This window comes from Aegilops tauschii, chromosome 4 (assembly GCF_002575655.3).
Source record: "Aegilops tauschii subsp. strangulata cultivar AL8/78 chromosome 4, Aet v6.0, whole genome shotgun sequence".
Classification (NCBI taxonomy): Eukaryota; Viridiplantae; Streptophyta; class Magnoliopsida; order Poales; family Poaceae; genus Aegilops; species Aegilops tauschii.
The window spans coordinates 2,960,157-2,974,148 of NC_053038.3; the positions used below are offsets into that span (position 1 = coordinate 2,960,157).

General features: G+C 42.8%; 1 protein-coding gene across 2 annotated transcripts; it reads right to left on the bottom strand.

Moving 5' to 3' along the window:
• Positions 1–3,475: 3,475 nt before the first annotated feature.
• LOC120962360 (uncharacterized) lies at positions 3,476–8,183 on the bottom strand. Of its 2 annotated transcripts, XM_073497309.1 has the most exons (10): positions 8,010–8,183; positions 7,824–7,907; positions 7,422–7,488; positions 6,549–6,628; positions 5,985–6,048; positions 5,719–5,777; positions 5,013–5,114; positions 4,360–4,464; positions 3,863–3,955; positions 3,476–3,682 (listed from the first exon to the last, which is right to left on the bottom strand). In XM_073497309.1, exons 4-10 carry the CDS (start codon positions 6,600–6,602, stop codon positions 3,614–3,616), a joined length of 546 nt encoding a protein of 181 aa, XP_073353410.1. In that variant the 5' UTR covers positions 6,603–6,628; positions 7,422–7,488; positions 7,824–7,907; positions 8,010–8,183; the 3' UTR covers positions 3,476–3,613. The 2 variants fall into 2 exon arrangements, with proteins under 2 accessions (XP_073353410.1, XP_040242079.1); XM_040386145.2 differs by lacking the exons at positions 7,422–7,488; positions 7,824–7,907; positions 8,010–8,183 and having other exon boundaries at positions 6,549–6,741.
• Between the last annotated feature and the right edge of the window lie 5,809 nt (positions 8,184–13,992).

The following is a 13,992-nucleotide window of genomic DNA, read 5'->3' on the forward strand; positions in this document are numbered from 1 at the left end:
CAGAGAAAGGATAATAAAAACATGCATCAACCTCTATGCATAGGTTACCCAAATATCACCTCGGGAATCCGCAAGTTGAGTGCCATAACATATATCAAGTGAATCAAAATAATACCCCATTGTCACCACGGGTATTCATATGCAAGACATATATCATGTGTTCTCAGATCTGAACATTCAATCCGACAAGACAAAACTTCAAAGGGTAAAGATTCAATTCATCACAACAAGAGTAGAGAGGGGAGAAACATCATATGATCCATCTATGTTAACAAAGCCCATGATACATCAAGATCGTGACATCTCAAGATCACGAGAGAGAGAGAGAGAGATCAAACTCATAGCTACTGGTACAAACCCTCAGCCTCGAGGGTGGACTACTCCCTCCTCATCGTGGTGGCCGCCGGGATGATGAAGATGGCCGCCGGTAATGATCTCCCCCTTCGGCAGGGTGCCGGAACGGGCTCCCGATTGGTTTTCGGTCGCTACAGAGGCGTGCGGTGGCGGAACTTCCGATCTAGGGTCTCCGTAAGGGTTTTTGGAATATTTGAGAATTTATAGGGCGAAGAGGGGGTGCGGGAGGCCACCGAGGTGGGCACAACCCACCGGGGCACGCCTGGGGGGCCCAGGCACGCCCTGGTGGGCTGTGCCCCCCTCGGGGCACCCCCCCCTGGTGCTGCTCTGGCCCATTGGTAGTCTTCTGGTCCATAAAAAATCCACAAAAAGTTTCGCGGTGTTTGGAGAACTTTCATTTCTGCACAAAAAACAACATCACGGTAGTTCTGCTGAAAACAGCGTCAATCCGGGTTAGTTTCCATGCAAATCATACCAAAACCATATAAAATTATTTTAAACATGGCATGAATACTTCATAAATTATAGATACGTTGGAGACGAATCAGTGCCCACCAGTGGCAGAGGCAACGCGGAAAGGTGTCCATGTCCCGGTGGTGTTTGTAGCATCGTCGGAGGGCGTGTGGAGGTTTGCCTCCGGCGGATCTCGCGCGATTTGGTTGGCGTTTGTCTTCGGTGGATCCACGTGGATCTTGTCTTCGTTCATCTGTCTTCGTTCATCTGTCTTCGTGTGTCTACAGGTTGGGTCCTTCTAATCCACGCTTCTCTTCATCGACAGCGGATGTTGTTCTGCTGCGCGGGTCCTACTGGGCCTTAGTATGACGACTTCCCGACTGTCTACTACAACAAGGTTTTTCCGACTCCGGTGAGGGAGGGGGAAGACGGTGGCACGCCTTCGACTCGCTCCGGTGCCAGTAGTCGTCGCTAGGTGGTCTGTGGACCTAGATGTATTTTTTACTTCTAGTGTTCTTCGTACTACCTTGACAGGTGATGAATAGATCGGAAGTTATTCTCGCAAAAAAAACATTTTGTTAGAATGTAAATTTTAAAAAATGATTATTATTCTCTTTTTTTAAATGCATGGATTTTAGTTAAGATAATAAAAATAAAAATAAAACGCACACAAAAGCAGTCACGAAAAATAAAAAAGGGAAAACATGCAAAAAAACAGGATTAAGAAATAAGCAAAAAACAGGAAAGAAAAGGATTGAAAGGAAAAAAAGGAAATACAAAATATAAGAAGGAAGCAAAAAGTCTAAAATTGGGAAAAAAGGAAGGAAACGGAAACAAAAAAAAAGTACTCCCTCCATTCACAAATATAAGATGTTCTATATTTTTTTCTGATTTGGTTGTATATGAAAGCATTTTAGTGTGTTTCTTCACTCATTTTCATCTGTTTCTAGTCTATATTAAAATATTCAAAACATCTTACAGTTGTGAACGGTGAAGTAACAAACAAGCGGACTACAAAACCATGTACTCATGTACTCTCTCTGTCCGGAAATACTTATCATTGAAATGGATGTATCTAGATGTATTTTAGTTCTAGATACATCCATTTTCATTCATTTTGATGACAAGTATTTCCGGACGGATGGAGTAGATAACTAACAAAAGAAAAAGAAAGGCAGAAACCAACTTATGCTAGTGCAGTGCAGTGCAGGATAGAAACGGAAGCGTGCATGGGTCTACGCGTGGGATTATGCTAGTGCAGGAGAGAAACGGAAGTGTGCATGACCCGAATTCCCAAAAAAAATTGGTTCTGTTAGGTTATTTTTGTTTTTTTCTATTTTCTTTCTTAACATTTTTGAATTATGCGGATATTTTTAAAACAAATGAATATCTTTTAAGTACTTCATAATTACATAACATTTTTTGGAAAATTGATTAATTTTTTGATGCTTTGAACACATTTTGAATGAAATGGACTTTTAATGTCATATTTTGCAAGAAAATGTTCATAATGTTTTTAGACAAACAAATCTTTGTATCTAAAAAATTTCATGTATCTTTAAAAAAAATCATGATTTGAAAAAAATGTTTCACATGTTTAAAAAAGTTGTTCATATATTCCTAAAACTATTCATGTTTCTTTCAACAAATTGTTTATAAAAAACTCTTGTATGCAAGAAAATATTCATGTATCTCAAAAAAAAAGTTTATGGTTTGGAAAAAATCGCACATGTTGGATATAAGCGTTCATGTATCGCTAAAAATTTATTTGTATATTTACCTAATAAAATAGAGAAAGAAGAGAAAATAACAAAGCAGTGACGCACGCCATGCGCTGTCGCTGCGGCATGCATCAAGGTTGCTGGGCCGGCTAATGTGCCGAGCTGTAGGCTGGCTGTACATCCGAGATTCACGAGGCGACGTATTGACGTGCCCCTCTTCACAGTAACAAAGACCGATAGTTCCTCTGATGTCATCTAGTTGTTCTATGCCAGTGCAAGGAAAATTACTTACATGAATACAATAGTCCTTTTTTCCTTGTTTGTGAGGAGTGAATGCACAAAACTTGGCACTCAATTAAAAATAACATTTAAAGAGTTCATTTAAGGAGTTCGCATTCAATTTTTGTCCATCTCAGTAGACCAAGATAACGTTGGAATTGGACTACTCAGATTATATACTAAAATATATATATATATATATATATATATATATATATATATATATATATATATATATATATATATATATATATATATATATATATATATATATATATATATATATCATCACTCAAATAACACAACAAAACAGGACCGGCAATCGTACAAAGGTCTCTATTGTTCCTTCAGATATGTTATGTAAATGCTTCCTCGCATATATGCTTATCTACCAGCAACCATGTAGAATAACATCATCATATAGTCCCTCCATTGCACAATGTAGTGCATATTAGGTTTTTCAAAAAGTCAAAGATACCAATATCTAAAATACTAAATAAATAAAATATCAAAGTGCACTTCATGATGAACCTGATGATACTAATTTTGTACTGTGGATGTTGATTATTTTTCCTTAAATTTGGTCAAACATAGAAATGTTTGACTTTTTAGGAAACAAAATATACACTACATTTTGGAATGAATGGAAGACATGAACATAGAGATCGTTCCAAGCAAACAACGTGTACTTGTCCATCAATCAATACTATTACATATATAGCATTGTCCAAGGAACAGGACACGATTATCCAAGAAAAACATGATAATTCAAATACTTCATATAGCACATCACAATCTCAAAACTCTCAATAAGGATTGTAGTAGTAGTAGTTCTGGGTTGACGTCCCATCAGCATGCGAATTTTGTCCACCAGGCTGCAAACAAGGGGAAATGTATGCTCAGTTCAATTCTAATATGTGGAAATTAAAACAGTCCTACAAACTTCTGTTCTTGTTTTGCAAGACTGTATATACTTGAATGTTGTCTATGTTACTGACAGAGAAACAAATATGCGGTGATGCAGCAAGACTGAGGATGCATATTGATTATAGTACCTCGGGCATTGAGTTGTTTTCCAATAATAGGAGCTGATCAAAACGTTCATCCAGAGATGCAGAGGAATGAATCGATGGCTGGCTGTAACTAGTCTGTTCAAACTCAAGTTGTTATGTTGCGAAATGCAGCTGTAAGCAGATTATCAACAAGCAAAAAATTTAACTTGGCAAATAATGTACGCTAACTTAGCTACTAACAAGTGTTCTGTATAACGAAAACAACATGTGAGAAGTCACACAATATCGGCTGCCAGATCCAATTTTGTAGTATTGCAATTAATCAAGAATGGGGTCGAGATGTATCACTTATCAACACTTATAGTTATCTTATAATAATGGTATCATGACTTATCAATACTTATCGTAATCTTATAATGGTATATACACGATAACCAACGAGATCAGAACACGGAAGGATCATCTATGTCTTATTTGTTTCCCGATGTAAATTACTTGTCGGTTTAAAAAGTGATGTTCTCAACAGTAAGGAAGCATACCGTGGCATCCTGGATTGGAGCAGGCATGCTACCATTCCAAAACGAAGTATTGCAATAGTCGCTCTGGATTGACATGGCATCTACATGAGAATATTGTCCACCAAACTGCAACAAAGGTCAGTTCAATTCAATATACGTGGCAACTAAAACATGGTAATCATCGGACAATTCTCGCCATGATCCTACAAAAAAAATCTTATTCTGCTAGGATAGTAACAATATCAAGATACTAGAAATGGTCCACATAATTTAATTAATTCACACAGATATCTAACAGTAACACTTTAAGACTCTATCCGTGAATTAAGATCGGGCAATTATGTCTAGCAAGTTAACTATATATAGTTAGGACTTGAGTGAAGAATAATAATTCTGAACCGCTTGTGTGTATATTGAATTATTGATGCTTAGCTAGGTAGTAAAGGACTGCACCAAGTTGAGATTTGATATGACAAAATAGAAGCACTTTCAGCCTCGATCAATGAATCAAGTTTGGAACTAGCAAGTTAATGATAGGTAAGAGTGGAGTAAGCTTATATATATATTGATGTCTAGCTATGTATTGAAGGACAGCACCAAGTTGAGAATTATTTAAAAAGCAGATATCACCTCCACTATGATTGCAAGGGAAATTACAGATGAAGTGTGCATACCATATTAATTTCCGATGGCATATAAGACATGTCGTCATTCATAGGATAAGTGTTGGATGGTATATCCATCTGTATTCCGGCAGGAGGATTGTATCCAGAACTCTGCGAATAAATGATAATGGCCAGGATTACTCCATAATTTTTTAATACATATAGTCACTATCATACAGTAAAAAAAATTGAAGGGTCAAACATGGTATACAATTACATACTACACAGTATCAGTCGCCTCTACAGGAAAAGGGCATGTATTGCTGGTTTTGTCATCAAGTAAGACCTGTGAAGGAGTATTGATTGTGCATGGGGTTGAGATATATCACCTCACAATATTTTCAGTAATCTTATAACATGGTATAAATAGAATGCATGATATCTCATAATGCGTAGGCTAGTCGTGCGTGTTAATAACCTAATACTCCATTCTCATTTGAATTGCATATTGTTTACCAGAGTACACCCAGAACATTGAAGGACTTCATGCCTTACTTTTGAACATGATTTCCCAATTAAGCATTCCCATCTCTGTATTTGCAGAGCTCTTGATACCACCCTCTTGCCAAACAAGGTAATAAAGTAAGGCATGAAGCTGAACTATGTTACTTAGAGGTGTACATAGGTACATACGTATCTAGGCAAACAAACATGTTACACATGAAACTGAACTATAGGCAGGAGTAACTTGTATTGGTATGAATGGACCAGTTACCTCAGTGTTATTAATGGTGTAATCAACATGTAGACCATTCATAAATCCAGCATGGGAGTCTGCAAACAAGGTAAGCATGTAAACTTTTTGCCAGTATAAGAAAGACCATGCAATTGAATATGCCACATCGCAGAGAACTGGAGCTATTACATATAGCCCAGATTAAATTCCACAATATAGGAGGCAGAGATAAACAATATAGCTATCTTATGACTGGTCAAAAAGGGCATTCAGAGAAAAAATAACACCCTCTTATGGATACCTACCTAAATATTGTCCCTCATGTTGCACTGCCATCTGGTCCACTTGATTTGCTCCCAGAATGTCTCTCTGAATCGAAAAGAGTGAGCTCAACATTGAGTAAGCAATCTAGTTCAGTGTTATTTCAAAATAAATTAAAATCATAGTACTATCTAAGATGGCATGTACTAATGCTACTGCTGCTAACACTCTCTTCCCGTCCTAATTACCATTTCTGGACCCATGTACACATGACAAGTAAAGAGTAAAAGCCTTGGTTCTTAGCATGATTGGTAAGTGCATTCCCACCTCTCTTACCCCATTACCATTAAGAAAATTCATGAAAATATGTGTCACCAGAATTTACTTACTAAAACTTCTTTTACCTTTACAAGAGATAATACGTACTCCCTCTGTAAAGAAATATAAGAGCACTTAGATCACTACTTTAGTGATCCTTATATTACGGAGGGAGTACCGCTTAGAGGTGTGCGTAGTTACATATATATATATGTAGGAAAACATGCAGGTTACACATGAAATTGAACTCCAGGCAGGAATAACTAGTAATGGTCAGAAAGTACAGTTACCTCACTGTTAGAAGCTAGTAGATTACTGGTGTAATCAACCTGTGGACTATTCATGAATCCGGTACCAGCAACACAGGGGCCTGCAAGAAAGGTAGTAAAGCATGTAATTTTTTGCCATTGTAAGACCATACAACTTAATAGGCCACAGCACAGAGAATTGGAGCTATTTTATATAGCCCAGATTAAATTCCACAATATAGGAGGACAGAGAAAAACAACATGGTGGCTATCTTTATCACTGATAAACCACTTAGTTCATCATTCTGCAGTGATTGGTTTATGTTCAACCATGTATTCAGATAGTAGATGTCTCTACTACACATCTAGAGTTCAAGGCGTATGCTTTTTACCTTATTAACTTTATCAAATATTACATACAATGTGGCTAAAATCAACCCCTGGGGTTTTAAATGTGTCTGCAGAAATTAAATGTACCAGTACACGAAATTCTAAGTAAAAAATCAAAGAACAGATCGATGTACATATTTTTCATACTTTGCAAGAATTAGGCATGGACGTATATAAAATGAGGGCTTTCTATGTACCTAGATCAAAGATCATTACTGTTCCAATAAAATACAGTTGGCGCCTACTGCCTATTTGAGTTAAATTGTTGAAGGATGACCATCAAGTATGATACTATGCTACTCCCTCCGTCTCGGTGAATAAGTCATTCGCGTAGTTCTAGGTCGATGATTTAACTATCTAAATATGTATTATATGTGACAAAAAATATATATTTAGAAACTACATCCGTGTAGAAATCTAGTGATATACTTATCATGACATATAACACATATTTAATTCCTCAAATCGATGACCTAGAACTACGCGGATGACTTATTCACCTAGACGGAGGAAGTATATAAATACCTTGATTGATTGGTGGCACATGTTGCACCACCTGCAGGTTTGCCTGATATCTCCCTGGAAAGCATCCCTGGAAGAAGAGAGTAGATTCAGTACTGAGTATGCAAGAAATCTAGTTCAACCGTGTTCAAAAATAAATTAAGATCATATTGAAGTTGTTGAGATCATTTATTTTATAGCGAAACTGTGGAATCAATCTCACTTTTTTTCTGCTATGTGGCTCGCAGAATGAATAGTACAGGTGAACACCACTTACAGATTTGACAAAAAATAAATGGGATTGTCGTCATTGAAATGCATCAATGCAGTTTGGTTTAGGTTTAATTAAATGAGCCGACAGAAATGCATGGTGAGGTAAATTCCTTGAGGTCTACAATCCATATGAATGAACAGAGAATGTTTCACCTTCTGGGTATAATCCTTCAAATCCCGAACGGTATGGTGATAGTCCGTAGGATGCAGCACGCAGATGGCGACTCGGGGGCGGGGCTAGAAATTAAAATCAAACATGAAACATCAGCACATAGTATATACTTTCATAAGTAGATGGCTGAATCACCGATTTACTGCACACAAAATGCATCGCCCGACCGGATCCTCGGCGCCTCCATGCCTGCCGTTTGCTCCCTTGCTACGCAACTAGAGTTCGGGGTGGGCGGAGCTATCTCTGGGTTGGGTTGGGTTGGGTTGGCCGCCGCCGCCGGCGGCCCTAGGTCGACGAGCTAGGAGGGAGGGAGTTTACTGACTGGGCTGTGCAAGGCTGGGCTCGTGAGGAAACGAGACGGGGGAAGAGTTTGTTTACTGCCTGGCTGGGCTTGATTGGTGTCTCTAAAGGCTGGGCTGGGCTGGGCTCGTTAAGAAACAGCCCATGAGGGACGTTCGAGAGCACCACCGACATTCAAATGTGTCTATCCCTAAAAAAAAGGTCTAAAATGTGTCTAGAAACACCGACATTCAAATTTTGTCACTTTCCTCAAGAAAAAACACTCTCGGGGGGAAAAGTCAAATTAGGCTAAACTTTGTCCAATGTTAGTCTTGTTTCGAATATCTCATCACGGAAAGTAGGAAGGTTCAAATCGTCGGTTTGGTTATATGTTTATGCGCGCGGATCCTAATATGGAGACCAAAAATGTCTATTGAGGGTATATGGAGACCAAAATTAACGCGCAGGTGCTACCGGTGGTGTTGGGAAATGAGTCAAGGAAGTGGCACTGTTGAGCATGCGATAGTATAGCAAAAAAGAGAAGGCATGTACAGCAAGCCAGGCAGTACTACATGTGTATGCACTCGTTCTGGCCGGGCAAGCCAAGCTGATCAGTAAACGAAAAAAGCTAAGCTAGCTTGCTTGCAAGATCTATCAACAAAAAAGGTAGCTAGCTAGTTTGCATGCAATATTCTGCACCAACAAAAAAGCTAGCTAGCAACCAGGATGAGGGTGTACGTCCATGATGATATGCATGCATGCAGTTCGAATTGAAGCAGTCAAGTGTGGGCAAGCAGTTGTGTGTGTATGTATGTATGTACGTATGTATGTATGTATGTATGTACCGAGAGGTTCATCGGGAGGTGAAACTCGAAAGCAGTGAACCCTTGCTCTCTGGACCTGCGCGTTGTTTCGCCATCCCTTTTGAAGTAGAGTTTGCCAAGAACAAATTCTCGCCCTATCTTGGATGCCCCCGTGCTCTTCCATTTGGCACCACCTCCCAATGCCTTCCTGCTAATGGCACCGCCATTGTCACCCTGAACGGTGATTAGCGTGAAGAACACCATGGCTTTCTGCAACAGAGCAGCTCTGCTCCACTCCTGGTTCAGTAGGCCACCTGTCAGGACATACGTGAGGCGGAAGTCAGAATGATGATTAGCCAAAAGTCCAAACCATCCAGTGTGCATGCATGCATTTCAGATCCAAGGGTGAACGTGAAACCATATATATGCGCGCTACGAAAGCACCCATATATATGCCCCGTCCTGTACGTCACCGCTACGGCGATACGAGTATCCCTGAGGTATTGTGATTTTTTATTTAAAACAAAAGAAAAAAATGCCGATACGCCGCCGACACGCCGGAGACATCCCCTCAAGAAAAAAAACACGCCGGAGACACGAGAAACCCACTCCACCACTCGCAAAGTCGTAACCCTATTCCCGCAAAAAAAAGAAGGTCGTAACCCTAAACAGCCAGCTCTCTCTCTCTCTCTCTCTGTCTCTCTCTCTCTCTCTCTCTCTCTCTCTCTCTCTCTCTCAGTTTGTTGTGCAGCAGATTGGATCGAGGATTTAGGCCGCTGCCTGGATTCCGTCGCGGGCATCTGGACTCGCCTCGCCGCCGCTTGGAGTGTCCGCCGCCGCCGCCTGTTGGCCGTCACCAACAAGGTATCCTCCGGCCGGCCCCTTCCCAATCTCTGCTCTCTTCCGGTGGTGTCTCTGGTCCTCCCGCTCTTGCTGGCTTGCTGCGAGCTGATTCTGGGTGTGCTTTGTGCGTGCTGATTCTGGGTGTGCTTGCTGCTGAGTGCGTGTGTGCTGGCTGTTAGTTTGTGCTTAATTACTGCGGCGTGCGTGCTTGCTAGTTGCTGCTCACCTGCTGATGTTGCGGTTAGTGCTAGGGAGTGAAATACTGATAATTTTTAGTTGAGAGGCTGGGAAGCATCAAGCATGTATCATTGAGTAAGCAAGCATTCCCGGGCCTAGATCGCTGTCGATCAAGGTAGCATTAATCGGAGCGGGAAGAGTGCTATCTAGTAGTACTACTTACTTTGCTGTTGCCAGGCCGGGTAGGAGTCGTAGATGCGGAGCCAAGGGATTTCTCCTTGGCCGCTGAACCTGGCAAGAAACTCTCCCAGAGCTTCGATGGTCGAGGCATGGCCGTCGCGGCTGAGGCGGCGGGGAAACTGCAAGATGCGTCTCTCCAGCCGATTCTTTTCAGTTATCAAGTCCGGCATGGGGTCGACGGAGACGGCAGCGCAATGGTGCCCCGCCATATATATGGCATGCAGGAAACGCCCTCAACTTGGACCCTCTCTTTCTCAGCTCCGATATGCTATATATATGGGAGCGGACGGCCGACTAAAGTTTGAGTAGAATGTGTGTTCCCTCAAAAAAAGAAGTTTGAGTAGAATGTGGATGCCCTCTTCCTGCCATATTTATGCTATAGATATGTGGGAGCCCACGCAATAGTTGGGGTGGATCTTGGAACACAAGCAGGCAGGCATGCATCCAGGGTCCAACATGCATGGGAGGTAAACTTTGCATTTCTGCTTTCTTGTCAGGCCACCATCGGAAAGGAGGAAGATCTAAAGTTCGGGCGGGTTGAGAGCAGCATCGGAATAATCTCTCAGGCTATAGGGGCACTAGGGGCTGAGCCCCTAGTGCCCAACTCTACTACTCCAAAGATCACGATCGAAGCGAACTTTTGAGACAGGGCAGCATTCGCCAGAACCAATGCAATGTAATAGCCGAATAGTCTAAACTTGTACCGTATTAGACTCGAAAACACAGCCAACCGAAAGAACTAAAACAACACAAGTTTAGAGCCCATGTTGATTTGGAGGACGTACGTACACAGGCAGTGTACACAGAAGAGCTAGCAGTTCACCCCTGATAGCTTTTGGCCCTTTCTCTTTGGGGGGGTTGGTTCCAAGCCCGAGGCAGCTTTTGGCTTTTCGTCAATTCCCATCTCCACCCGGCGTAGATGCATCCATATTGCCAAATGTGCAGTCGTCGAAGAGGGGGTCTTCGCTCACTTTGGCTCACTTTAACCTTTTGCAGACAGGCTTGCATTGCATTGCATGGTGACCTGCATGTGGCCCCTTCACTCGCTTGTCCGCTCTTCCAACGTAGCAACGCTGCTTTGCTATAGCCTCCCTGGGATCTCGAAAGCGGCTAAACAGTAATGTTGCTTGGGACCATGGTTCGGCCGCACCTATACTCGATGCCGTTCATCATTTTTAGGGATTTGAGCCTAACGTCTTTCATATTTTATGGCAAGAATCATCAACTACGGTTTAACAGCCCCAGTGTTGCTAATAAACCTACTGCATGGCAAGTGCCATAGGGAATAAAAATAGAAACTTTGCATCGGTGCATGTACTAGTTTTCTCACTGTTCAACATTTTGTATTGCCTCGTTATGTGCAACATCATTGTTATTCATTTTTTACATGTCTGTACATCAACATGGTTATTTGGGTCATCCATATCTTTTGAGTAATTTCTTGAAAAATAAAATCATAGCAACAACATGATAGAGATAGTTATGTGAAAGCACGTGAAATCTTTCTTTTTTGAAAGCACAAGAGGTTTTTCTTCTAAGAACACAAAAGTATCCTTTTTGCATGAAAAAATAACATGAACACACATACAAACATCGATGTACCGTACGTGCACTGTAGCTATTCTACAAATAAATATCCAAAAATATACTAATTGGTTTATTTGCATGGGACAACCAGGAGGGAAATCAGCATTGGGGTACTGCTTGGGCCCACGTAGATTCAGAAAAGAAATGGCATATCCATGGTCCCCCGTACTGTTCTAGAATTAGCTTAATCTTTAAAGTTTGAGTGATAAGCTGGCTCGTATCCCCATGGAAGTAGTATTAATCGGACGGCACCGAGCGTGGGTGCGGGTGGACCATGGTCCAGAATCACACCTCTCCGGCTAAAACGATCTGTGAAAACTAGGGTTAAGCGTGTGCACACCCTAACCGAATACACAACACGCACGCCTACACACCCTGACAAATACAACACATATACGGTTGGGAAACGCTTCCAGCCGGGGCGCCGGCCGAAATTTCCGCCGGCCTCGCGCGGGTCGTTGGATGCATCTCAATCGAGCGGCCCTATTTTACCTTCGCGTGTGTCCCCATCGACCACTTTTCCTCTTCTTGCTTTATCTCTTCGCGTAGCCTCATCCTCCCTTTCTTCTCGCGTGTCCCAGGCTCCACCTACCACATGACCGCCATGGATTGTGTCAGCCGAGCTCATGCCCTTCCTTCCCCTCTATCTCTCTCTCTCTCTCTCTCAGACCGCTTTTCCCGCCATAGCTCGCCTCTTCCTCCTGGATTGCGTCGGCCGAGCCCGCCGCTTTGCTGGATCCGCGACCATGGCGAGCTGCGATGGTCACCGTGGGGTGAGCTACAACGGCGACGCGACGAGCAGGGGCCATGACCACGGGATGTTGGGACCACTGGCGCGCAGAAGCTGCAACCTCGTCATGGGGAGCCGCAACCGTTGAGGCCAGGAGCTACAACCCCTGCCAGCAGAGCAACAGGGACTCAGTAGTCACCGCAGGCACCGCGGTCACCATGGCCGGTTCCAGCAAATGTGACTGCTGGTTGCAGCAAACGCGGGCATGGGTTCCAGCACAAAATCTCGCTAGTTCCAACACCCGTTGGCCGTGGTTTTTGCTGGAGGTGACTGGCTGGTTGCAGCAAATGCGGCCACTGGTTCCAGCATCTGCGAGATGCGGTTCCAGCAAATCATCTCGCTGGTTCCAACATTTTTCCATCGATGTGTCTTTTGCTGGAGACGACGTGGGGGCATTGTTATTTTTGCTGGAACCGGCAGCCGCACTGCTACAACTGTTGGCGCATTTTGCTACAACCATCGACGAGGACAAAGCTGCAATGGCGGGGCGGCGAGGCACCAAGGTGCAACGGCGGGGCGACGAGGTTGAAGGGAGCGACGCCGTGTTGGAACGTCGAGGCAACTTTCCTGCAACCTTAGACGGATGAAGCTACTAGGCCACGGTTGTGCTGCGGCGAGGGAGGCGTAAGTTTTGCTGGAGCCGGCGGCTTGATTGGCAGCGAGCACGGCTCGGTGGGGGCTGGAGCATCACCGCCGGCCAAGTCCCACGTTCCTTGGCCATGGATTGTGTTGACCAAGTGTTCGGTAGAGATGGAGAACGATTCACTCGCGAATCAAGCGGTTGGTGTGGGCCTAATCAAACGGCTGCGCGGTGCGCCTAGTACTGCCCTATACGGTTTATATTCTACAATGTATGTTTACAATGTTTAACACTCCCCCTCAATCACAACTATCCAAGTTGAGATTGCGTCAAAAGGCCTCAAGCTGCTTAAGAGTAAGAGGCTTAGTGAATCCATCTGCAACTTGATCTCCAGTAGGTATGAAGCTAATATTCAACAATTTATCTGCCACCCTTTCGCGAACAAAGTGATAGTCTATTTCAATATGTTTAGTCCTGGCATGAAAGATGGGATTAGCAGACAAATATGTAGCACCAAGATTATCACACCAAAGTGATGCAGCCTTTGGATGACAAACACCCAATTCTGTCAGCAGATTCTGAACCCAAATAATCTCTGCAGTGGCATTGGCTAGAGCCTTATACTCAGACTCTGTGCTTGACCTGGAAATAGTGGGTTGCTTGCGAGCACACCAAGATATCAAGTTACCTCCAAGAAATACTGCAAGCCTCCTGTTGATCTTCTGTCATCAGGACAGCCTGCCCAGTCTGCATCTGAAAAGGCACTTACTAGCATTGAATCTGACTTACCAAGTCTGAGGCCATGACCCTTGGTTCCTTGAAGATATCGAAGTATCCTCTTAACTGCTGTC

Excerpts from the sequence above, each read along its gene's own strand:
- LOC120962360 (XM_040386145.2), bottom strand. The coding sequence starts at position 6,677 with ATGGTCTTACAATGGCAAAAAATTACATGCTTTACTACCTTTCTTGCA. Across the intron at positions 5,778-5,984 it reads ACATGAGGGACAATATTTAG|ACTCCCATGCTGGATTTATG; the intron begins GTAGGTATCCAT and ends CCTTGTTTGCAG. Across the intron at positions 5,115-5,718 it reads ACACCATTAATAACACTGAG|AGTTCTGGATACAATCCTCC; the intron begins GTAACTGGTCCA and ends ATTTATTCGCAG.